A 26,299-nucleotide genomic window follows, 5' to 3' on the forward strand; every position below is an offset into this window, starting at 1 on the left:
GTGTGAGCCTGAATTGATTCAGTCTTTGCAAGTTAGTCTAACCTGCAGAGTGAATTGGTTTGCAAGTGGATAGATGTTCAGCACATGCCTGCAGTGGCTCAAGTCAGAAGCCCCAGGGTGCCAGAGCAGCCATTGATGCGTAGGGCATGCACGCAGGGTGCACATGCACCCCTTGAGTTTGGCAGTGCATCCCAGGCAAAAAGCACTGCCAACACTGCTAGTGGTGCCTGCAGGTGGTCGTCACTCACCCCACCACTTGCCGTGGACACCGCCGGGAGCATCTGCAGGTGGTCCCCAATCACCTCTGGCCACTGCTGCCACTGCCATTGCCAACTGCTGCTCACCAATCCCCACCCTGCTGTGGCTGCCTGTGGGAGCTGCTCACTTGCCACTTCCATGCCCCTGCCGCCGACACCTGTGGGCAGTAGCCGTGCCTCCCTAACCTCTGGGGGCACACAGTGTTCATTAGAGCAGCCCTCCCTTTCACAGGGAAACTGAGGTGGGGGAGGCATGGGAGGGACTCTTCCTCCTCCTCAGCACCAGGGGGAACTCTTCCTCCTCCCCTCTCTTCCCCACCACTGTGGGGCTGGGAGGTCCCTGTTTGGTGCTGGGCGGGGGCTCTTCTCCCTCCTCCTCCCCCCCTGCAGTGGGGTGGGGTGGGGAGCTCTGTGAGGCTTCCTGGCCCCTGAGGGTGCCTCTTCCCCCTGCTTCTCCCCCATTGCTGTGGGGTGGGGACGTAGGGCTGTATAGGATGTTGCCCAGCCCAAGGGGACTCTTTCCCCCACTCCTCCCCTCCCAGGGCAGGGGGAAGCTCTGTTCCATGCTGGGGCGAACTCTTCCCCCTCCTCCTCCCAGAGGGGCAGCAGGATCATGGAGCTCAGCTGGGTAGGGTGTGGGTGTGTGGGGTCTGAGGTGGGGGGTGTAGGGACCCCCACACATGACCCCCATGGCATGTAGCCCGCACTGCCTGGCAGCAGCAGCAGATGAGGAGGTCAGGGTGCTCGTGTCCAGTGCAGGCACGGCTCCAGCCAGCGCTGTGTGGGGGGAGGGAGTGGAGCCTGCCTTATCCCTGAACCTGCAGCTCCAGCAGGCACAGCGGGGGAAGCCCTGCACTGGAGCCAGCTGCTTCCCCTGCTCCCTACTGTGCACCTTTCACTGTGCTGGGAGTGGAGGGAGCCCTGACCCTGCTTTGCAGAGGAGTCCAGCATGGGGTTTCCCCTGTGTGAGTGCAGAGCTGCAGGCGCACAGCATGGAGCAGCTAGGCAGACTGCTCTCCTCACCCCCAGCATTGTGCTGGCTGCCTTTATCACAGCTCTGTGCTATGCCTTCAGCTCTGCACTCGTGGAGGGGAAGTCCTGCACTACACTCCCCATCCTTTCTCACCACCCCACACACCCACACCCTGCCAGCTGAGCTCCACACTCCTGCTGCCCCTCTGCAGAGAGAAGGAGAAGGGGGAAGATTTCCCCCCAGCATGGTACAGAGCCTGCTCCTGCCCCCTCAACCCCTTCTGGGGCCGGGCAGCATCACATGGAGCCCCCCCCTCCCAGCCCTGCGGCAGCTGGGAAAAAGGGGAAGAGGAGGAAGAGCCCTCATTCAGCACCTCACAGAGTCCCCCTCCCCACCCTGAGAGGAGGAGGAGGAGGAGGAGGAAGAGTCCCCCCAGCACAGAACAGAGCCCCCCCACCCCCGCAGGACAACCAAACCAGCATGGCCCCGTTAAGGTGAACAGGGCAGGGAGATGGGTTAATTCCTGCCTCTGTCCCTTCCCTGCGGCCCAGGGGCCACTGCTGCAGCCCCCTCCCCTCCTCAGCAGACAGGCTGACCCCAGCTGCAGTGGGGGAAGAGGGGAAGGAGGGAAGAATTAACCCCCTCCCTGCCCACTTTGCCTTAACAGGCCGTGCCAGCCACTGTCTTTGCTGTGGGGGGGGGAGCCCTGCTCTGGCTAGAGAGCAGAAGGCAGGGGTCAGCCCTGCTGTGGAGCAGAGAGCCCCACCGAGCCCAGAGAGCATGCTGGGATGCTGGGGGAGTCTGGTTTATCTTAAACTAGAAAGAGGTGTGGGACAGACATTGTGTAAACCAGTTTGAGCCAAATCAGTTAAGTCTGATACTGCATTGAACCAGGTTTATTTCAAACCCGTTTGGGCCATTTTGAAACTGGTTTATGTGCGTTGAACATCTGTTCTGTTACAGGTTTAAACCAGTTTCTGATCACTTAAACTGGTTTGTGTGTAATGTCTGTACCTAGCCAAAAAGAACAGCAGTATACTTTGCTCTATTGACAGGAGTGTCACTTGCAAATCAAGGAAAGTGATCCTTCCTCTCTGTTCAGCATAGGTGAGGCCTCACCTGGACGACTGTGTCCAGTGTTGGGCCCCAGACTTCAAGAAGGATTCAGACAGATAGGAAAGAGTCCAGCAGAGAGCAACAAAAATTATTAGAGGCCTGGAAAGCATGATTTACGAGGAAAGGCTGAAAGTGCTAGGGATATTTACTCTGGAGAAGAGAAAACAGAGTGGACATGTCATAACAGTCTTCAAATACCCAAGGGCTATTAAAGGGAGGATGGAGATGGGCTTTTTCGTGGCTGTAGGCAACAGGACTAGAAGCAATAGACTCAAGCTGCAGCAAAGGAAATTTAAGTTGGAGATGAGGAGGAACTTCCTGACTATGAGTGTAAACAAGCATTGGAGCAGGCTACCTACAGAAGCTGTGAAATTTCCGTGCCTGGAAATTTTCAAGAGCAGGTTGGACAGATACTTGGCTGGGATAGTTAGCCAGGGATGATTCTGCCTTGAGCAGGAGGCTGAACTAGATGACCTTGTAAGGTCCCTATGATCCTATGATTCTTAATAAATTCTTTTTTTTAAGGATCTGGACAGTTAAATGCTAGTTTATTTCAATATCGATAAGATTTAATCTCTTGTCTTTGACAGTAGCATTCTCAGCACATTAAGCAGAGCTAGCTGAGAATTCTTCACTGAATTGATTTTGCCAAAGGATATCAATTTTTCCACCAGGTAAATAAAAATTAAATACTTTACTTCAGATATTTAAATCAGATCAGAGTATTTTGTTTTCTTAGGCTGAATTAAGTATTTCAAATGAGTTTAACAAAGTTTTCCACAGCTTGTTTCTATCATTGTATTACGTTATGAGGTTGAGAGGTGATTAGCTGTGTTAGTCTAAAGATAGTAGGACAAGATGACACCTTAGGCTGTTGCCTGTGAAAGCTCATGCCTCTCTGAATCAGTTAGTTTCTAAGGACCACCCCACGCAACCTGACTTCTTTATAAGGGTTGTAGTTCAGGCCCTATTTTCTGTTGTATAGTTTGGGCTCTTGAGAAGATTACATCTCCCAAAAGGTAATATGGATTTGCCTCAGACTAACCTATCTCATCGGACATGTAGTTCAGCCAGAAAGCCTAGTTCACATGGAATAACGTAAGCATCAGATTCCTGAACTACAGATCCCATAGGCAATGTGTTACAATAATAAAATGGAGTTTAGTATGTTTAAATGGAATTTACTCAAAAGTAAAATTTAGTAAGAAACCAAAAAGATTTTACTTTTTGAGAAGGCCAAAATGAAATACTTTGGCATTTTAGTGTCAACATTTCAGAATCTTCACCCTGGAAAGGACTGTTGAAAATGCAACTTTTTATTCCGACTGGTGATAAGACAAATGTGGAAATGTCAGGATCTCCTGTGCAACAGATATTCTTAACTTTGCTCATCTAATATTCATATCATTTTCATTATCCTCTTTGATCTGAATATTTCAAGGAACAATGAATGTTACAAATAAAGGAAGATCATGCTATTTCCTGAACGAGCAATTACATTACAATTACTCACTCTGCAACAGCTAGGTAATTAGGTACTATTACAACGGCAAAAAATATGTATGTGAAGGAGTGAGACTTCCTATTGTTTTACTCATAATGAACAGTCCCCTTGATCTTTCGTAACCATTGGTCAGTCCTGCAGGCATCCGTCAGGTGAAACTTGCAGGAGGGTTTTCCTCAATGACTTCACACATTGGTTCTAGGAAATTAAATTAATTGTGCTGTGAAACTTCTATTGCTGTACCCGGGTGTCCTCAAAAGGTTAAGTACTGTAAAGATATGTAGCCTCCCTAGTGGAAAGCTAGGTACATTGTGGGAGTATAAAGAACTCAAACTGATTTAGACCTTCTGTTTCTATGTTTACAGACCCAGTAATGGACAGCTCTGACTTTGCACTGCCAGTTCTCACCAGTGAGCAACAGGGTAATGTAACCAGAAACATGGGGAAACTCCCATCCATATGACACGTTTTGCTGTGTTAGTCCCTGCTAGTGTGGAACTTATTTCCTCTGAAAATGTGCTTAATTCCCATCTGTAAAATGTATAAGGCTCAGGCAGCAGGCACGTGAGCAAGTGAGGCTGTCTTCTGGATTTATTTTGGTTTCTCTTGTTTTTTTAGCTCTCTGGGTTAGCACTAAAACAGTTGGGAGGGATTTGTCTTAGCATCTGCACTGCAACAGTGTAAGCCAGGGATCATCAACGTTTTTGGGCAGTGCCAAAAACACCCAAAATCTCAACTTGTAAGATGTTGGTGTGCCCCAGGCAGATGGCTGGGGAGCCATGAGGGACCCAATTCAGTAGTACTCTGGTCCCTTCCCTGTTGTTCACCCCCAAGCATGCATGCCAAGCAAAATGCCTTCATGTGTCATGCTCTGGCGCCCGTGCTTGGGTTGCCAAACCCCTGGTGTAAACTGTCCCCCTGCGTTGTCTGAAGGAGCATGTCCTTCTCACAGGGGATGCCACAGAGCTACTAACAAGCCCCAAGTAGAGGGTAATGCTATGATGAAGCTTGAGCTATATTGTCTGTCTCTGGGTTGCCGTGATCCTCACTGAACTGCCTACATTATTTTGGGGTTTGTTTCAACACAGAATTTCAGGACCCCAAAGATGACTTAAAATCATCTTTGCCCTCCTCCCACCCATTGGATTATGCCTCTGTGTGTGTGCTGTCACATCAAGAGGAAGTCTACACAACATGCTCTTACATGTTTTTGGCCACACAAATCAGCAACCACATACCTAGCCTTAAGGCACATGTTTCGTTGTATTTTGAACACAGCTGGGGTAGTGGGTTAAAGCCAAGCTGTGATTTACCATAGAATAATAGAAAATTAGGGTTGGAAGGGATCTCAGGAGGCCATAGTCCAACCCCCTGCTCAAGCAGGACCATCTCCAAATAGGTCATCCCAGCCAATGCTTTGTCTAGCTAGGTCTTAAAAACATACAAGAGTGGAGATTTTATAGCTTCTCTGGGTCACCTGTTCCTGTGCTTTATTATCCTTCTCATCATAAAGTTTTCCCTGATATCTAACCTAAGTTTTCCTTGCTGCAACTTGAAACCATTGCTCCTTATTCTCTCATCTGCCGCCACTGAGAACAGTCCAGCTCCATCCTCTTTGGAACCAGCCTTCAGGTAGTTGACGGCTGTTATTAAATCCCCTCCTAGTCTTCTCTTCTCTACGCTAAATAAGCCCAGTTCCCTCAGCCTCTTCTCAGAAGTCATGTGCCTCAGCCCCCAAATCATTTTTGTTGCCCTCTGCTGGACTCTTTCCAATTTGTCTACATCCTGTCTGTAGTGGGGGACCCAAAACTGGACACAGTACTCCAGATGTAGCTTCAACAGTGCTGAAAAGAGGGGAATTATCACTTCCCTCAATCTGCTGGAAATGCTTCCACTAATGCAGCCCAGCATACCATTAGCTTTCTTCACAACAAGGACACAATGTTGGCTCACATTCAGCTTATTGTCCACTGCAACCCCTAAGTCTTTTTCTGCATAGCTGCTGCTTAGCTAGTCAGTCCCCAGCTTGTACCAGTGCATGGGACTGTTCCATCTTAAGTGCAGGACTTTTCATTTCTCCTTATTGAGCCTCATGGGATTTTTTTTTAGTCCATTTCTGCAATTTGTTGAGGTTTCTCTGAATTCTAGTGCCCTACTCTCCAGTGTATCTACTACTCCCCCCAGCTCAATGTCATCTGCAAACTTGCTGAGGGTGCACTCCATCTCATCTTCTAGGTTGTTGATGAAGATATTGAACAAAACCAGTCCCCAAACTGATCCCTGAGGCCCTCAACTTGATAGTGGCTGCCCACTAGACACTGAGTCAATGATTACTACCCTCTGAGTCTGATGATCCAGACAGTTTTCAGTCCTTCTTACAGTCCGCTCATCCAACCCCTACTGTCTTAGCTTGCTTGTGAAAATGTTGTGAGGGGCCGTAGCAAAACCCTTGCTAAAGTCAAGGTATATCATGTCCACTGCTCTTCCTGCACCCACAAAGCCAGTCATCTCATCATACAAGGCAATCGGATTGGTCAGGCATGATTTGCCTTTGGTGAATCCATACTGACTGTTCCTAATCACCTTTTTCTCCTCCAAGTGCTTAGAAATAGATTCCTTGAGGACCTGCTCCATGATTTTTCCAGGGATGTGGATGAGGCTGACTGGTCTGTAGTTCCCCAGATGCTCCTTCTTCCCTTTCTTAAAGACGTACCCTATATTTGCCCTTTTCCAATCATCCAAGACCTCTCCCAATTCCCACAAGTTTTCAAAGATAATGGCCAGCAGCTTTACAATCACATCAGCCAGAATCCTTGGGTGCATAACATCCGGCCCCATGGACTTATACGCATCCAGCTTTCCTAAATAGTCCCTAACCTCTTCTTTGGTTTCTGTTGGCTGCTCACCTCCTCTCCAAACTGGGGTGCCAGGAGTAGTAGCCTGGGAGCTAACCTTGCTGGTGACAAATGAGGTGAAAAAGGCATTGAGTACTTCAGTCTTTTCCATATCATCTGTCACTAGGTTGCCTCTCCTATTCAGTAAGGGACTCTCACACTTTCCCTGATCTTCCTTTTGTTGCTGACATACTTGTAGAAATCCTTCTTGTTACCCTTCATGTCTCTTGCTGGCTGCAACTCCAGTTTTGCTTTGACCTTTTCCATTTCATCCCTGCATGCCCAAGCAATATTCTTATACTTCTCCCTAATTGTTTGTCCAAGTTCTACTTCTTGTAAGCTTCCTTGTTGTGTTTTAGCTCACTGAAGAGTTTCCTGCTAAGCTAAGCTAGTCTTCTGCCATACTTGACAGTCTACCTGCACATCTGTATTCTTTGTTCCTGTGCCCTCACAAGGTTTCTTTAAAATACAACCAGTTTTCCTAGATTCCTTTTCCTCTCACACTGTCTTTCTAGGGGATCCTGTCCATCAGTTCCCTGAGTGAGTCAAAATGTGCTTTTCTGAAGTCCAAGGTGCTCTTTGCTGCTCTTCTTCCTTCATTTCCTAAGGATCCTGAACTCAATCACCTCGTGGTCACTGCTGCCCAAGTTGCCATCCACTACTACATTCCCTGCCAGTTCTTCCCTGTTTGTGAGCAGCATGTCAAGAAGAGCACAGCTCCTAGTTGACCACTCCAACATTTGCACCTGGAAGTTGTTCCCAATACCCTACAAAAACTTCCTGAATTGCCTGTGCACTGCTGTATTGCCCTCCCAAGCAGATGTCTGTGCGACTGAAGTTCCCCATGAGAATCAGGGCCTGTGATCAGGAAACTTCTGCTAGGTGTTAAAAGAAGCTTCACCCACCACATCCTTCTGGTCTGGTGGTCTATTGCAGACACCCACCACAATGTCACCCTTGTTGTTCTCCCCTCTGACCCTAACCCAGAGACTTTCAACAGGCATATCTCTAGTTTCATATGGAGCTTTGAGCAATCATACAACTTTTTTATATAAAGCACAACTCAATCACTCAGGAAGCCTACACAAGTAGTCATCCAGGCTACATATGCAGTGCAGACAGACCCCATGAGGCCCAGCATGTGAACTGCCCCTTTGTGTTCTCCATTCACAAAGAGATTCAGATATCAGTTCTGTGTGAGCAACATGAAGAATATGTTGTCCCTCTTTCTATAGCGATCTCCATCTGGGATCATCCATCAGCCACAGCTCCTTGCAAACAAGAAGGCAGACTCCCAGCATCTAAACATTCAGTAACTTGAAAACAGAATCACACCTACTGCTCATGCCATTCATGCAGCTCTGTGAAACTCTGCTCCTTCAGCACTCCAACCTCAGGGCCTTCCAGGCTCCAGGTGGGCTGATGCAGTCACCTAGTACACCCTGACTGGCAAATTCATGATCTTCCTGCTCCCTGCCCCACTTCTGCTACAGCCTCTAGTTTAAGAGAGAGAAAGGATGGCAAGGTTAAGTCACTAACCTGGGCCTTTACAGACTAGTGTTCAGTTCCCCAACCTATAGGCCTTCCATTCTAGTTGCTTACAAAAAAAGGGTATTTTTATGTGCCTGAAGATGCAGATAGGCATTGCCTGGGATTTGCCTCTTGAGTTGTATACACCATCTGTTACTGTGCTTTTGGTCATTCACTAAAAAGCCTATTTATACCTAAATAGCTTTAAAAACCATTAGGTTCTCCACATCTCAGTTGCTGATCTGTCAAATGGTGTAGTCAGAGTGAATACATTAAAGATTGTGAAGAACTTAGATATTCTTGGTAGAGCAGATAAGATAGGAAGATAGGAAGATGCTGTCCCCCAGCTTGCTCCCATAAAACAATAGCATTGCCATAGGATTAGCATTCTGTCATGAACTAACAAAACGATCTCATTTGGTTATGGCAGGCATGGCTGCTTTCATGTCAGTTGATAATATGCTTCTTCCTTTATTAAAAGGAGCATATGAGGCAGAGACCCATGTCTATAATCAGATCTACACAACAACATGACTGTGGGCGCATCTACACGTGGAACAAACTCCCCCAGGGGGTTAGCCTGCCAGCCCAGAGCTGCTCCCCACAGCTCAACATGCTGTGGAGTGGCAGGCAGGGGCATGAGGGTGGTACAGTACAGGACTAGCTGGCAGGCAGCCCCAGCACTACAGCACTGTCATGTCCCAGCCAGCCCTGGTCACCATCTACGTTTGTCCCTGGCCTCCGCCATAAGATAGTACTTGTGCCAGGCAATGCTGTATCCTACAGTGGAGTTAATTTGTTTACTCTGGCCTAATAAGGGCGCATGCATAGATGGTGATGCTTTACTGTGAGACTGTCTGAGCCTCCAAGGCCTGGAATAGACTCCCTCCAGAGGTGGTACAAGCACCTACTCTGGATACTTTTAAGAAATGTTTGGACCCTTATTTTGCTGGGATCCTTTGACCCTAGCTGACTTCCTGCCCCTGGGACAGGGGGCTGGACTCAATCTTCTGAGGCCCCTTTGATCCCTAATGTCTATGAAATCTATAATTAGTCAACTCTGCTAAAGCATCTCATGTAGCTGTACCCAGTAAATCCTCATTAAAAGATCATCTTGTATGTGCCTTCATTAACTATATGTTTGGTTTTTCTTCCAGGCATTTTTCAGAAAGCTTTTACTTCTGATGCTGATTACTTTGAAACATGTGAGAAAATAAACCAGCCCTTCTGGAAATCATTAATAAAATGTTTAGGAACAATTATACCAGCCATTCTGAGCACCGAAGAAACAAACAATGTAAGTTGCTAAGAAATACTTGTTTTAATTTTTTTATGACATACTATGTCTTTCTATATGCTTGCCCACTCTATTTTGAAAATATAAAAGAAGGGGGCAAATTCTCATTTATGCTGAGATCCCTCTACACTGCCAGAGTGACACAAGGGGCCTTCAGATAAATGATAACCAAGCCTCTATTTTTAAGTTAGGGCTCTGACACGTTACACCAGCATGATGTGTGTTTTACACCAGAGTAAACAGGGAAAAGACCTATGACTTGCAGGTCTACATTGCTCTAGCTGGCTTCAGTCTGGGAAAAAACAGGAAAACCTACACTAGTATTAACATCATGTGTCCAGAAATATATCAGAGTAGCCATTTGAAAACAGGCCATTATATAGTTCCTGCCACCTGCTGATGAGGTACTGTAATGATATTTTTTCTTAGCAAGTCTTCTGTAAGTTAGTCACCTGTCCACTCCAGTTCCTGAGGGTCCACCCATGGGTGTACTAAACAGAAATTAACACATCTTAACACATAGCCTCTTCTGTTTACTGTTGACAATGTGAAGAAATTAACTGTTTTAAAAAGTTGGCTGCTATTGTACTCTTTCATATCTATTCAACTGCATTCTCTCTAGTGAGAAGTACTAATAGTGCCATTAGAATAGAGTGGTGAAGGTAGTCTTGTAAGCTACTAAAGTGATCGTAGGTTCATTTAAGAACTTTGTATTTTATTTCTCCAGTCCAGGAATTTACCATAAAGCAGAATAAATGTTAGATGCTAATGAAGTAAGCTATAGTGGTTGCTCCTTTGGTTGTTCAGTGATAGAAGCATAGATTAAAAATGGAAGCCAGCACCTTCAGATTTCTAATCCCACCCTTGATCTTGGACAGGACATTTGGCCTCAATTTCCCCTTCTTTAAAACAAAGTGTCTCTGTATCTCTCTCAGAGACACTGTGGGGTGCTTAGTGCTTGGATTTTTTACACAGTCCATTTGATTTTTACTTTTCTTTCCTTCAGGTCCTTAACAGAAGCAAAGACTCTGATCAGCGTGCAGCTGCCTTACAGGCTATAGAAAAAAAAGGAGCTAATGCAATGGTTGTGCTTTACCTGCTGCTGAAAGTGAACAATCCCTCTGGCTACAGACAGTTGCCTAGCTCCAAGGGAAATGGTGAGCATTAATTGGCTGCCTTCTTTCAAGACCAAATATAGCAGGTAGACAATGGATTAACTGATCTGCTTTGTCGAAAATTATTATAGATACAATAGGTCTTGAGGTTTATTTCAAAACCCAGAAATATGCTGGGAAGTGAATAGAAGTGAGTGACTATAAGGTGAGGAGAGCTATTCCTTATAAAGACGCGTTGCTTAGATACTATGGTGATGGGAGCCTTTTAAATAACAATTCTTTAGACAGATATAGACTGTATTGTTTTAGGGTTTCTTTGGGAAAAAGGCATCAATTTTTAGGGAACAATTGGTGGTGATGCCAGTAGAGCTGCACCAGTTTACACCAGCTGCTCAATTTTCTCCCTTCTAATTGGATTAATTGTAGCAAAAAGAATGTGTTTGATTTAGATTGTGTTTAATCTAGTGTATGGTAAACTGAATTCCTGTATTGGGTACTGCTACATACTGAACATTTTAGCAAGCTTTCACACTCGGGTGTTGGCTATGTTCTGTTAGGTGACACTGTGCCCCTTGCATTTCATTTATCAATGAACCAGTTAATTTTGAGTTTTGTAATTCTGATCTTTATATCTGAACATCTTATTTGATTGCACTCATTTGCCTTGGAAGAGGGGCAGTTTCCTCAAAATGTGGCAAGTTTGGGAGAGATGTGAGCTCATCTGGTCTGTAACGAGATGTGGAAGAACTCAGATAGCAAAAAGTTTCACCTTTGGATGGGACTGCTCCATCCTGTGCTAAAAGAAGTGGTTCATTTTGTACAGCTTTAGCCTTTCCTTGCTGTTTCTAGATGAAGAAACTCCTGTGATGAGCCTGGATTCCTCTGCTACTTAAACTGTATCCTGTTGGATGCAGGGCTGTCTCGTACTTGTTTTTTGTCCAGTTCAAAGCACAATGGAGTCTTGGTCCATGACTGAGGCTCACTCCCAAGTGCTATGAAAATACAAATCATCACTCTCAGGCCCTACTGTCTGTCTGATTAGGCTGAAAAACAACCCTCCTCATACCAGCATTTTGACTTGAGTTCCTTTAACAATAGGATGTCCTTCTCTTGTCTAAGCTGTGGAGGCTGCTTTACCCCAACCCTTGGGAAGCAAGGGGAATTTAACAAGGAAAATACACTCTGGAAGACACTGATCTTCACGTCTGAGTCCCAGCCCCCCCACCCCTTCCCTCCCCAAATACCTCGGGTGAGGGCAGCAGGCACTAGGCTTCCTCTGCCTAAAAACATCTACAAGAGCAAGTCATTGTGGTTTTGTACATGAGGGCTGCATTTTTGATAGGTTTATCCACATCTTCAACAGTGAGTAGGTATATACTTGCTTTGTGTTGACATTGGCTCTTACATTGTTGAAATATTACATCATTTCTAGGCAAAGAACTAGTATGAAACCTACCCTTATGCAAAGGGCCTATGCTGACGTATATCCCACTCCAAGGCAGGATGGGTTTTCTTTGGAACATAGGCAACACGTTGGGGAGGCAGAGTGGGGCATGTGCCCCCCCCGAGATTGGCCGCCTCCAAAGCTGCCACTGGCTTCTGCAGGCAGTTGCCACTTGCCACCCACCCCCCTGTTGCTACCGATGCAGCCAGCGGCATCTGCAAGCAGTCCCCACTTGCCATCCCTGCTCCCCTGCCATCAACACTGCCACCAGGGGCTGCAGGTGGTCCTTGCTCACCACCCCCTGCTTCCCTGCCACTGACACTGCCGATGGTGGCTGAAGGCAGTACCCACCCGCCACCCCTCCTCCCCCGCTGCTGACACCAGTGGCTGCAGGCAGTCCATGCTTGCTGACACTGAAGCTGATGGCTATGAGCAGTCCCCACTTGCTGCCTTGGTGCCTCCTACTGATGGTTTGGGTTACCACAGGCACATAATACCAGTCCTCCAAAGTCTGCACCATCTTCCAATAGCTTTCTGGGCAAAAGTCAAGGTGCTGGTCTTGACCTACAAAGACCTAAACAGTCTGGGCTCTACCTGCTACCTGCTGTCTCCTTTATGCCCCATCACAATCCCTACAGTCAGCTGAGAGCAACCCTTTTCCATGAACCATCAATGCACCAGGTTGCTTGGCAAAAATGCATGGAGAATGGTTGTCAGCTGTTGTTCCTCAGCCATGGAACTTCCTCCCACTTGAGGCCTGCCAGAGCCTTAGCCTGGACATCTTCCAGAAGTGCTGCAAGGTGAAGGCAGGCATTTAGCAAGCAGGGCTAGGCTGGAAATTGTTTAGGGATTTCCTGTTTTACTCTGATACTTCATTTGCTTTTTAAGTCATTTTGCTCTCTTGTTCATTAATAATTCATCCTGTTTAAAAGCTATTTTGTTCTGTTCTGTAGGCCACCCAGAACTTTTGCTGGAGGGGCAGCATATAAATCACATTCATAATTAAATAAAATAGCACAAATTATTGGTAATAATCGGCTGCATAGGCCTTGCTCAGGCTCTCTGTGTAAAGCTAGATTTAAACCCATACAGAATTGCCTGTAGATCCACTAGTACCTACATACAACCTCCCCATTGCTGGGAGCCTGTGCAGAACCAATGTATAAGCGTCTCAGATAAATTGTCTCTGGAAACATTTTTTCAAAGGGTTGCAGCCAATTCTTAGTGCACCATTTCTTAGTGGCAGATGATTCAACTCATGCAGCTTTCAGAGTTCTCACAGCCACAAGAGGATGCTTCTCTAACATAGTTAGAGAGAAGCAAGGAGAGATCAAAGTTAGAAGAAAAAAAGGGAGTCCAGAGGTTAGAGAACAGCTGTGCTCTCCAGCAAAAACCTCTCTGGTCTGACATTGCCTCAGGGTGATTTAAATTCTCATGGGCATAGGAAGTGTGGTGAGGAGCAGCCATGCTTAGATGCCTTAAGCTTCCTCACCAAAAGGACTTTGGACTATTTTCTTGAAACTGGGGCTATAAGTTTGTGAATACTTAAGTTGTTCATCACCTTTTTGCTTGTGTTACTTGCACTGCTGGGCATGCACTAGAAAGCCAAACAGCAGGAAGTCTAAGGTTTAATTTCCCTGTAGAAACCCCATTGTCAAGAACATAAATGTGGAAGATTAAGGAAACCCCAGATTTCAGTTTCAAATCTAATTTTCTCTATTTGAACAGATGAAAAGCTGAAACTACTTGAGAGACTGGAAAAGAGTTTCATGCTTTCACAGCAAAAAAGAAAGGCTGAATGTTCATCCAAGGAGTCTGAAGACAGAGATTCACAGGGTAAAGGAATATTTCATTTGGCTTTTGCTTGAAATTTAATGTAAGAAAAATAATCATTTATCCCTACTAAATGATCAGAAGATACTTACACAAGAGCCTCTGCCTGCAGACAGAAGTGCAACTCCCCACTGTAACTGAGATCACTTTGCAGGAAGTGCCCTAAGTTACAACAATTCCCTGGACCAAACCAAACTGTTGGCTCCAGGGGAAGGGGCATCTAGCTGCTAGCTGTGAGCCTGCAGCAGGTTTCCCCTACTAATGGCCCCCGCTCCTTTCCAGCCGGCGCTGCTTTCAGAATGGGAGGGAGGGAAAGGGAGCAGACGGCGCTCATTCTAGGGGTTCCCCAGTCAGCGCTGGAGGGTGGGGTGGGTGTATTGGAGTCCCCCCCCACCTCAGGAAAGCTCCAATACACCCAGCCCACCCTCCAGGAAGAGCTGAAAACCCCCAAAACTGAACTCCTTTTCTTTCCCAGCTCCTATTTTGAAAACAGCAACAGGCTGGGAGGCAGCACAGACACAAGTGACAGAAGACACACTGTTTTGCTGTTTTAGATTTTTACCCGTTCAGACATTTCTGAAGTGGTCTACAGCTGTGCACCTGTGTTTGGTCATGGCTATGGACTTTCTTTCTGTGGCCAGATTGTGCAAAAAATTGTCACTTATGTCTGCTCCCTGTGTGCTTGTTCTGTGGGGATTCAGCAGAGCTCTGAGACAACTCTGTTTGACACCCTCTGTGCCAGGGGTGTCAAACTCACCTTGTGCCCTGTGACGGATCCAGACCACAGGGCTTCTTCTGGGCTGGATCCAACCCAGGACACAGGGCGGTTTTAGCCTGGGGCATGAGGTGATGGTGGTGGTGGCTGCTCCAATCCGTGCCATGCAGCAGTGGCAGCAGGTCTGGCTCTGGCACACGGCATATAGAAAATCCATTTCCAACTGCATGCCCTGCGCCAAAGCTGGAGCAGCTGCCACTGCCTTATGTCCTGTGCTGCAGCAACAGCCCCAGCTCCGGTGCGAGGCACACAGTGACAGCAGCTCCAGAATGGGGTGGTTGCAGAACCAGCAGCTGAAGAGGTAAGATCATGACAGCAGCAACAGGCAAAATGACTGGATGGTGACTGGGGCTGTATCAGCCCTAACTTGCCTTGTTGCTGCTGATCTCTGTGTCCACTGGGGACCAAGACCCCTGGATTCTTTGGAAAGCCACTCCCCTGGCCATGTCCTCAACTTTCTGGTGGCCCATTGGGCCAGATAGAGTAGCTCTGCCGGCCAGATTTGGCCCATGGGCTGTACTTTTGACACCCCTGCTCTATGCAAAATCAAAACAGCAGCAATCAACATCTGGTATCTGGATCCTAAATGGCACTATGGACATAGGAAGCAGCTAGGAGTTTAGCAGTGGGGTGGGGTTGTGGGAGAAGGAAAAGCAGGCGGGCCGGAGCTTGCACCTTGGGTGTCAAAGTTAGTAGCAAGAGCAATGGAAGACATGCACCATGTTGCTATACGGGTGGCAGAAGGCAAATGGGCCAGCTTAGGATGGTAGGAATAGGGGCACATTGTACTGAGAACACCTTAGGCCATGTGCCAAGGCTGGGAGGCAGGATGCCTTTTTAATTGTTTGGAACGTATATTTTTGTCCAATTTTAAATCATACAAATACCAACAAATTTCCCAGCTGTGCACAGATCACTTCCAAAAAAATAATCCCTAAATGCCTTCTACGATTGAAGACTCACTGGGGATGGTTCTCTTGAGGAAATTAGAGATTAAAAAAAAATAATAAAGTTCAAAAATATGTTAAGCCCATCCCTGGCAGAAATACACCTTTCAATACACAGAGCAGTGACTTTTCCCACATTCCTCATTTGCACTCAAAGGGTTCATGGTGTGGGTTGAAACACATACTAGGGTCCCGAAATAAAATATCTTAATGTACGGCACTAGTGGCTACTTCTGTATTACCGCCCTGTTGTTTCTTTCCCTATTAGCAGATGTCACTGATAAAGCAAACATCGCTGTGGCAACTGTTAAACCGCTTTTGCACAAAGAAAGTCAGGAAGACCACAAAAAGGATGCTCAACATGAAAGTGGTATGTGAAGCGAAGACTTCCTTTTCCATAGGAGGCTAATCTCATTGTGGGTAGGAGCCAGGCCCACATAAATTGTATCTCACAGGTGAAAAAGAAAAATAGCTAGTAATGCTCTTTATAAACCAATATGCAAAATCAGAGCTCTACCTTTGGCTTTAGTGCTGCTGTAGTCAGAAAGTGATTGCTAATTTTTTTCCTACCCACAATCCTTCTAAGAAAGCTGTGAGGTATTGGTTACTTACAATGGTTGCTGCCTAGTTCTCTTGACACACACCCATATGGTTAGGGTTGTGCTATGCTCAAGCAAAAGAACTACTTCTTCTGTTGTTCCTAAAAGATTTTTCTTTAAGAATCTGATTTTCTTTGCACAGATGCTGAACAGGAAGACTTAGAGACAGAAAAGATGGAAACCCAGTTACTTGCAGGTGGTGTGAAATAATAATGATGATAGTGGCAAGATGCACGGGAGCACACACCTGGCTTGTCAAGCAGTGTTAATGCGCTCTGTTTGGCCACAGCCCCCTCAACCATACTGTTCCTGACAGAAACAAAAGTAATTTATTTTGCCCAGGTCCCTGGAGATTATATACTGACATGTACAAACAGCAGACGTCCCCAAGCTGGAGGGAATGTGGTTTGAAGGGTTGTGCAGGGCCTGTAGGACGGGTTTGGGTCACCAGGCTAGAGCACTTCCACACCCTGCGACAAAGACAAATGTCAGCCAGACCTGGGCGGTAGAGAAGGCAGGCATTTTCTACGAGACAAAGATCCTACAATATTAACAGGCACATGCTTCTCTCTACTTTTTGAGAAGTTTGCATAACTAATTGCTAGTATCATAGATGAGCCTGGAGAACAGTTTGAGCTCCAAACATCCCAAACCCGGGGAGAAGCCAGCACTAGAGCTCAGGTTGGTGGTAGCAGTTTGTATCTTGCCCAGTGCCTGCGGAGAGACGGTCACTTCTGAAATGCAGTTGAACAATCCTGACAATATCAATCCGAGGCATTATTTATAGAGTGTGGAGCTGGCCCGCAGTATCATCTATACTATAAATCAGGCCCATGTGTGGCTTTTTAATTCTGAAGATTTTTTCTTCCCTTTGGAAATAAAAAATACCAAGCAAGTGCAGCAGTCTCCTTACATTCATAGTGCCTGCAAACAGATGCATCAAACAAATGTGGTACATAACAAGGAAATATAGAAAGTTCAATTATTATGTGGCTATTTTCCTTCAGATGCTAATTGCTGTCAGTTGTGCTTGGGTGGAAGGGTGTGACTGATAGGAGAATCTTTTTCCTAATGTGTCTTATTACAGAGATCCAAATTGTGTGCATCTTTTTTCAATATTCTAGGTGTATCAGCAGAGACTGTTCCCTACAGTGAAGCAGGTAAATGTTCCCACATTATCCCCTCACACTGCTGGAAAGATAATTTTGTGTTTGGCTGACAGCCTACTCTTGGAAAAGATGGGACGTAAATACACCATGGTTTTTTAGGGGTTTTACTAGGCTTTAGCCTGGGGCATAGTGTAAAAACTGCACCAAGAGCTTTTGTTACAGATGCCAGGTATCCCCACTGATTTTATTAGCTTGATGGCCACAGCTGCTCATGAGGTGGGAACAATTCATTTTCCAGACCTCCCAGAGACTCTGTTCACACTGCTTCTGTCACGGTCACCCCTTTCAGGAAGGACTGCGTATTTCCAATGGCCAGGTTGCCTTACTCACCTATGTGGCTTCCCAGGATTGGGGGTGGGGGTGGGGAGGTGTTCGTGCTTCTCCCCACAACCCTTCTCTGCTGAAGCAGACAGCCCAGCCCAGGGCTGGAAAGCATGCTGGGATATTGTGATTTAACCTGAACCAGGAAGGGGTCTGGGACAGAAGCTTCATAAACCGGTTTGACCCAAATCAGCTAAGTCTGAGACTACATTCAACCAGGTTTATCTTAAACCAGTTTCAGCCATTTTGAAACTGGTTAATGTGCACTGAACTTAGGTTGTGTTACAGGTTTAAACCTGTTTCTGATCACCTAAACCGGTTTATGTGCAATTTCTGTCCATAGCCAGAGAGACAATCTACCTGCAGCAAGCAAGAGGACTGGTTTTGTGGCCTTGATACGATGGGATGGGAATGGGGCATGATCCACAGTTGACAAAGCTGAGCGCAATGCCAGGGCAGAGTGAGTGGGACAGGCACATCCTGACACACCTCCGGATTCTCCACCTGAAAGTAGAGACCTGCAGTGCCTTTCCTATCCTTGGTTGGCTCCCTTAATTCTCTGTTATGGTCCTCAGCACCAAGATCTTAACTGAGAGGGTAGGGTGCCACTGCCATCAGCTGGTGCTGCCCTGTTGTGGCTACGCTCAGCACAGCTCCCAATGCCTTTGCTGCTTTCAGAGCAAACTACTTCAGTGCAGTCTACTTGGCTCGGGGTTTACCTGATGGCCACTGATATTTCACTCAAATCTCTAAAATCCTGCTGCTCCCCTTGTGAGCAAATTTAGGAGGTGTGTGTACACTCCCACCAGTCTGTATTGTGCTGCATCTTGCTTCCTGCAATTAATGAACAGTTATAATGTCCTCTATCTACTTGGACCCAGCTAGCTCAGTGATGGCAGCAGTCAGTTATACACAACCAACGTTTACCTACTGCCTGTTTAATGCTGAATTAATAGGACACAGAAAGACCTGTTTCTCTCCTTACTCCCTCCTCTGGTTTGGTAGATTCCAAATCTGTTGCCCTCTGGCTTAGGAGGTGACATGATATTTATCATTGGCTATGGTTGATGATCATGGGAAATCATTTGGTTTAATAAGCGGTTGTTATCGAAAGGGAGGTTTCTTGTTAACTACTGCAAATATGCATGTGGGTTTCTTACTAGAGAGCAAATGATCATATTTTCTTCCTTTTCAGAGATTGCAAGACATGAAGATGCAGTTGCAGATGGTAATTATAAAAAAGCAAACTGAGCAGCTCTGTTTTGTCCCTGTAGTATGTGTGCTTTTTCTCTCAGGTGTAGTGCAGATCAGTGATTATTTGTGTGTAGTGGGGAAGTGCAATAGTGCAACACAAGCTTAGGGCAGAAAAGTTTAAGAATAAAAACAATGTAAACTGCCAAGATGCAATACAACATCTTGATAGAACAGATGGTGTAAAATTATCTGATTTCAGGAGTTATACCAGGGGTGACTTTGGCCCATTGTATTTAGAAAATAGCCTGCTGTTAGGGTGACCACCCCTCCCTACTTGGGCAGGACGTTCCTGAAATGTGAACATCAAGTCCTGGTCCTAGGCTGAATGACTCTGGGACAGTATCTGTCCTGGATTTCCAGTATTGTGCAAGGATCTGGGTTTTCTGTCCTCTGTGGAAAAACGGAGGAAACAGTAGGTTTCCCCTTGCAGCCCGGCAGAGTTCCAGCTTGTAAGGGGCTGCTTGAGACCCCCACGGTGAAGGAGGGAGTGAGGCAGGGGCTGCGTTGCTGCCCAGCCAGGACAGTACATGGGGACTGGGAAGACGGTGGGGCCACCTGGGGAGCAGGACAGAGCCATGAGTGGCTCATTCAGGGTAGTGGGATAGGGATTGGCTCCCTGCCACTGCGTGCGCTCCTGGGGAGGGAGGCACAGGGGGGCACATGCCCCCCCCCAATTTATGCACAGGGCAGGGGCAGGTTGCCTGCTGCAGGGTTCAGGGCTCCCCACCCTGCTGCCTTGGGCCCAGTGTGCGGGACCCACCATGGGTTGGTGCAGAGAGGCTTGGTGCTGTCACCACCAGGAGCCCTGCACCAGCCACCCTGCCATGGCAAGGTGCCCCCTGCCTGCCTGGCAACAGCGAGGGGCACAACTCCATGCTGCCAACCCCACCCCAGGGGAGGGGGTGCCTTGTCATGGCAATGTGGCCAGAGTGGGGCTCCTGGCAGCAGCAGCAGCAGGACCAAGTCTCCCTGCCTTCCCACACTGGGTCCTGCCTGCTGGCCTGTGGAGGCTTCTGGGGCGGAGGGCAGCAGGGTGGGGAGCCCCAAGCGGGCAGCCTGCATTCCTCCCCTGCCTCCCACAGGCTCCACTCAGCTCTGCTCTGGCTGTGCTGCCATGGGCAGCAGGGGAGGAGGAAGGAGGCAGGCATGTATCCCACTTTTTTTCCTATTTAGAAAAAATAGTCACCCTACCTGTTAAAGGGCCAGATGTTCAGCCTGCATAAGTTAATTTCTCAGTTAAAGGTGTTAAACTGTAGAAAGAAACCCCAAGAACGTTTATGCAAATCAGAATTGTGAAAAACATTAAATTTCATAGATTTCATAGACATTAGGGCTGGAAGGGACCTCGGGAGATCATCGAGTCCAGCCCCCTGCCCAAAGGGCAGGAAGTCAGCGGGGGTCATAGGATCCCAGCAAGATAAGCATCCAATTTACTCTTGAAGGTGTTCAATGTAGGGGCTTGAACCACCTCCGCTGGCAGACTGTTCCAGACCTTGGGGGCTCGGACAGTAAAGAAATTCTTCCTTATGTCCAGCCTGAAACGGTCTTGCAGGAGTTTGTGACCGTTCGACCTCGTCATCCCTTGGGGCGCTCTGGTGAACAGACGTTCCCCCAGATCCTGGTGGTCACCCCTGATAAACTTATAGGTGGCCATCAGCTCACCCCTGAGCCTACGCTTTTCCAGGCTAAAGAGTGCCATGGCTCTCAGCCTGTCATCGTAAGATCTGTTTTCCTGACCTCTGATCATGTGCGTGGCTCTTCTCTGGACTCTCTCAAGCTTCTCCACATCCTTTTTGAATTGTGGAGCCCAAAACTGGGTGCAGTACTCCAGCTGCGGCCTCACCAAGGCTGAGTACAAGGGGAGAATGACGTCCCGGGATTTGCTCGAGAAGCATCTATGGATGCACGCCAGCATTTTGGTCGCTTTACTAGCCGCAGCATCGCATTGGAGGCTCATGTTCATCTTGTGGTCAATGATGACCCCCAAGTCTTTTTCTTCTGTAGTGCTAACCAACGTAGCACTGCCGAGCCTATAAGGATGCTGCAGGTTTTTCCTCCCAAATATTAAAACCCAAATAACTTTGATTTTGGCCTAGACCAAGATCTCCACAAATACGAAGTCTTCACAAAGCCAAAAAAAAAATCACACACCTGAGTTAGTCAAATAACCTAGGGCTGAAGTTTTCTGCAGAACAAAATAGAGATTCATTTGGTTTAAAACTACAGCATGCAAAAATTATCAGTTCCTTCTCAAGCATGCTTTGTGGTTCATCTGAATCTAAGGCCCAACATGAAATTTAGGGTTCTCACACAAACCAGGTGAAGCACAATTTCTAGTTTACCCCTGTTTTACTAGCTTTATGGATAAAATGAATTTCACAGGGTGAGTAGCAATGGCAAAGCTATAGCTCTTGCTGAGTTAAGCTCCAAAGGCCTATGTCAAGGGCATTGCTTTAGGTCTTATCAAAAGTGAGCAAGCAAATAGGAAAAAAAGTCTACTTAAAAACTACAAATGTGATTGGAAATAGGATCAAATTCTCAGCCTTTTCTGATGTTTCTGGTGGGCACTGCAGCAAGGAAATTCTGTCTTCCAGCTGATTTTGGTTTTTCAGGCCTCGCTAAAATTCTGTGTGCGCGTTTCAAATATGAATCAGAGATTTCTGTCAGTTCTTATTTTATTCCTCCCCAAATATAACTCTCACTTTTGGGCATACAGAAATTCTTAATCATTGGAACTTGGCAAACTAGTCCTGCCCACACAAGCATAATAATGAGTAATGCTTTTTATTCCATGATAGTAGCTGTGGCCCTGGAAAGCTTATTTAATCCTTAAGACTCATTTGAAATGCCTTACTAGCTTAAGCATCCTGGCTTGATTTCCTGTCTCTCCAGTACAGTTCAGAGACTACTTCTTCAAGTATGAGGTGCTGTGAGTAGTGTTGAAGGACAGAGAAATTCTGCTTTAAAGAGAACTATGTTTTTGTTAATTCCTGTATGCACTATAGCTATATGCAATGCTCCAGTAGCAGTTAAAATAATAGTGGGGGCTTTGGGTGTGTTTTTTTTGTTTGGGGTTTGTCTGGGGTTTTTTTTTTACACTTTTCTACAATCAGTGGCCTGATTTTTCTGAAAGGAAGGACTATAGAGTTAGATCTTCCCTGTAACAAAAATATTTATTGTGCTGATCGTCAAAGCAAAGTTAATTTTAGATATTAGAAGAAAAGATGCTCAAAGCTTCCCCACTTTCAAGTAACTATTGTAATAACACTTGTCACTTTCCCATTAGCATATGAGACTCACCACGATCACTGTGAACAGAGATCCAGGTGGTGGATGAGCATTCGGAAAGATGGTAAGAAACATCTCTGTCAACTAACTGCTTCCAAACCAAGACAATGTTGGGCCAAAGATAAATGTGGTATAAGGTCTTTGGCTGCACTTCAACAAGGTGCTTAAGTATGCGTTCAACTTTAAACGTGATGAATCTCTTTGAAGTTAAATCAAGCCACTCAAGCTTTTAGTTACGCACATGCTTACCAGCCAAGTTGTGTGTGTCTGATACAGAAGAGTAAATGATCCGTTTTGATGAGTGCTGTATGATCAAGGGTTATCATTGCAGTGAAATGATTTAATGTCCTTTCTCTCTCTCTCAGATGAATTCTTTCATTTTGTCATTCTTTGCTTTGCCATTGGAGCCTTACTGGTTTGCTATCACCACTACAAAGGTGAGACAGGATTTTAGCAGAAGGACAAACTGTTGAATGTTGGAAGACAGAACAAAAACAATTGCTTATTTTTTTTATTTTTTTTAGACTGGACCATTTCTCTTGGTATTGGTTTAATCACCTTTGCTTCCCTAGAAACCACGGGGATTTACTTTGGTTTAGGTAAGCATGTTTAACAGCACTTAAAACTGGCACTTTTATATAAAGCACCTGGGACATTCAGGAGTTTTCATGATCACTTAACAGATTTAAAAAAATGCTGTTGGCTGAAATTATATAAAATATAGTCCTCCCCTGCAGTATTTCAGCATTTCATATCACCTTTACTGTCATCCTGGCTTCTGAGAGTTCAAGCAAGTTGTTGACTCATTGTCTTTCCTTACCACTCACAAGTTCTCTGAGGACACAGGAATCCTTATTCTCCTGCAAAGGTTAAATATTTCTGTCATTGAAACTTAACTTCTAGGCAGTAGTGGTCCTGGCCCGATTCAGTAAAGTGCCTAGCAACCTCGGCTCCTGTCGAGATGAAGGGCGATTGATGTTGCTCAATAGATTGAAGAACATTGCTACAGGAAATAAAGTTGGAGATCCTCAGAGACCTCATTGGGGAAGAGTGCAGCTGATAGAAAGTTATGATTTTCCAATGTATCAGAGTAGTGGAAAGCTCCTTTCTGTGGCTCATATTAATGCACCCAGGAGTTTTCAGAACCATGAAGAAAATGTTCATGACTCGCTCTTGTTCTATTGCACTTCCATGCTCTGTTCTTGCAGTACCTAAACATCCTTGTGTTTTGTTTTCAAATCAGTGCACAGAATCCGCAGAGTCCTTGAGGGCTTTATTCCTCTGATTCAGAGATTCAGACCAACAGGTAGGAACATTCCTGTTTCTAAATACATTTCCTGTCTCTCTGAGTCCAAAGTGTTACAATGTCTAACTTGTTTTAAAAGTCCTGTAGTACAGACCACTGCTGCTCATTTATCTCTGCTATCTCCAAATGGCAGAATGCTTTCACATTCTCTACACATTGCTCCTGCTAGGGAACTAAAATTACTTCTTTGGTAGCTAGGGAACTAATATTACTTCTTTGGTAGTGTTTGAATGAGACTTATATGGATCAACTCAAAATGTGAACAGACAAAGCCCTATTTTTGGTCTTCAGTAAAGACCAGCTAGCATCTATTTGTACTTGAAATACTAAATAAGATGCATCCAAACTGTGTTATTGGGGAGCTAATAGTCAACACAAGAGATTTAATTTGAAGAGCATACTCCTGACAGCTCTTTGTTTTCCTTCTCATCATACAGGCAAAGCTGACTAAACAGAAGAATCCTAGAGAATTCAAAAAGTCCCTGAATTCCTGGATTTACTGTATTAAAGTTAATAAACTATTTTATGGTGCAGTCATACAAATCTAATGACTAATATATCAAAAGTGTTAACCATCAAAGATGCATTATCCTCTGCACTAGGGAAGAGTTGTACCTATGTTGCTTCTGTTTTTCATTTTGAAGTGCTTTGTGGCTCATTGCAACTACCTGTAAAGCAAACTGGGGTTAGGTTATAAATTCATGCTAAGCCAGATGTTTTAGCACATCATGTTATTTTCCCCATAAATAATAATCATGTTGATCTCACTTGAAGCCTGAAATAAATGGTAGGGCTCATATCATCCTTAGTGGGCTCATGGTTAAGACCATTAGTACTAGAAAAAGGGCTCAAGTAGCTTTTAGGAGGTTCTTTCCTTCTCACACATTTCACCTCTGGTTTACTTGTCATGTTGCTAAGGTCTTCCTTGTTACACGAGTGTGACTTGGGAATATTCTTCCATGAGCAGAGCCCTGAATTACTACAGTAACGTGCAACAAGCATACCCTTTTCCTCAAGGAGACAACACCCTGGCATTCACAAAGCCTCGCCCTTCACTGCTCATGAGACTGCAAGAGGGGCAAATCCGTTTCTTGCTTGCCCAGTTGAACACCAAGGCCATGTCCAGACAAGTGTGGACAGGCAGTATGTAGCGCCGCAGACCTGTCTGCAGCGCTACACACCACACATTTAGGTGTTCTCTATACTCTTACCTTGCCGTATGGGTGTGTTTTTTGACCCTGGGAGATCCTGGGGTCAAGAAAAACTATGCAGGAAAAAAAGTGGGGTGGCACGTGGCAGCAGCACATACCGCCCCAAATTGGAGCCTGACCCACCTGAGCTATGAATGCCGGCTAGGCTCCCAGCTGCAGGAGTGATGTGGCTGCAGCTCCTTGAGGCCCCCAGGATCCCAGGTAAGGCTGCTGGGGCTAGCACATTTGCTGGCCCCAGCCTCCCCTACCCCACACGGGGTAACCTGCCGCATGCTAGAGGGCACGTGGCACAGGCATACCCCAGGGACAAGAAGCAGCGACACCAGATGTGCTACTGGTTCTTGTCCCTGTCATGTCTGAGTTTTACCTGTTGGTTAGAGTGCCGATGCCAGCAAAGCAAAAGAACATAACAACTTAGTAAGGACACAGGCCATAAAGACCCCTCAGCACTAGTAGCCTTTATTTCTTTGCTAAAAGAAGCATTGCAGTTGGAGTTTGTTAAAAGTTGTTCTCCACACTTAGAAGCTTGTTGTCTGCAATGATAAGTATTGCAGGTGCCAATCACAAGGTTGATCTTTTGAACCCACTAAGGGCAGCCAGATGAATAATGTATCTGAGTCACTGGTGTAAAAATGTAATTGGTGATCAATAATTATTCACAATTGGCATGAAGTGATTGGTCACTGCTGACTATAACTAAGAGCAGATTCCCGCCATTAAGTGGAGAACTCCGAGCACACCAAGGAGACAGAGTCAGCAGATTGGTCACCTGCAGACATCTTCTCCCTGCCAGCCATTCTTCATTTGGCGTGTCTTGTTCACTGGTTCGTCTGATCGTCTCATCAAAGAACTCTCGGAAGTTTACTGATTGAAAGTGCATTATAATTTTTCCCTGTGCATGAGCTGTTGACCAGTTCTGGGACTATTGAGTTGGGCAGCCGCACCTAGCCTCTGGGTTAGAAAGCAAGGGCTCGGCTCAGGAACCCCGTGAACCAACAGACCCTTTTAGACCGTTCTGTTTTATGCAGTGTAACTGAACAAGTCAGTGATCCTGCCTACGCTGCGACCATAGGTAGCGTAAGTACAATAAACCTTTCATACAACCAATACGCTTCAAGCCGCCTGACTCCTACTCGCCGCTACTCCCCACCACTCCCCACCTGTCTGGTTATCGATCCCTTCTGCACCAAGCCGGTCGTGCCAACCCAGGCTCGCAGGTCAAGGGTACACCGGTTACGAGGTGCAACAGTCCCTAGGGAAACAAACGTCTGCACTTGTGCGGATGTGGCCCAACAGTCCAAATAGCTTTCGAGCAGAATAATTTGTGGCACAACTTACTAAACTGAGCTTATGATTTGAATTGAAAGCTGTGTGAGCTTGTCCATGCAGCAAGGTGAGAGAGACAAAGAAGTGAATATTAGGGACAGCAAATGTTGTTTCTCTTCCTTTGACAGCACTTTGAGGAA

General features: G+C 46.0%; 1 protein-coding gene across 5 annotated transcripts in view; it reads left to right on the forward strand.

Moving 5' to 3' along the window:
- The window catches only part of TMEM40 (transmembrane protein 40), a 29,638-nt gene extending 5,503 nt beyond the window's left edge, over positions 1 to 24,135 (forward strand). For 2 of the 5 annotated variants that reach the window (XM_090022014.1, XM_090022016.1), the window contains 13 exons: positions 4,216 to 4,272; positions 9,432 to 9,571; positions 10,578 to 10,728; positions 13,859 to 13,966; positions 15,954 to 16,055; positions 16,427 to 16,480; positions 17,409 to 17,444; positions 18,970 to 19,002; positions 22,315 to 22,380; positions 22,682 to 22,753; positions 22,841 to 22,915; positions 23,560 to 23,622; positions 24,060 to 24,135. In XM_090022014.1, the coding sequence (XP_089878140.1) occupies positions 4,224 to 4,272; positions 9,432 to 9,571; positions 10,578 to 10,728; positions 13,859 to 13,966; positions 15,954 to 16,055; positions 16,427 to 16,480; positions 17,409 to 17,444; positions 18,970 to 19,002; positions 22,315 to 22,380; positions 22,682 to 22,753; positions 22,841 to 22,915; positions 23,560 to 23,622; positions 24,060 to 24,073 (963 nt within the window). In that variant the 5' untranslated portion in view covers positions 4,216 to 4,223 and the 3' untranslated portion in view covers positions 24,074 to 24,135. Of the gene's footprint in view, positions 1 to 2,935; positions 3,021 to 4,215; positions 4,273 to 9,431; positions 9,572 to 10,577; positions 10,729 to 13,858; positions 13,967 to 15,953; positions 16,056 to 16,426; positions 16,481 to 17,408; positions 17,445 to 18,969; positions 19,003 to 22,314; positions 22,381 to 22,681; positions 22,754 to 22,840; positions 22,916 to 23,559; positions 23,623 to 24,059 lie in introns of those variants that run through there. The other 3 variants (XM_090022017.1, XM_090022018.1, XM_090022019.1) reach the window with 3 other exon arrangements.
- The last annotated feature ends 2,164 nt before the right edge of the window (positions 24,136 to 26,299 follow it).

This window comes from Crocodylus siamensis, chromosome 11 (genome assembly GCF_052110815.1).
Source record: "Crocodylus siamensis isolate JL-2025a chromosome 11, ASM5211081v1, whole genome shotgun sequence".
Lineage (NCBI taxonomy): Eukaryota > Metazoa > Chordata > Crocodylia > Crocodylidae > Crocodylus > Crocodylus siamensis.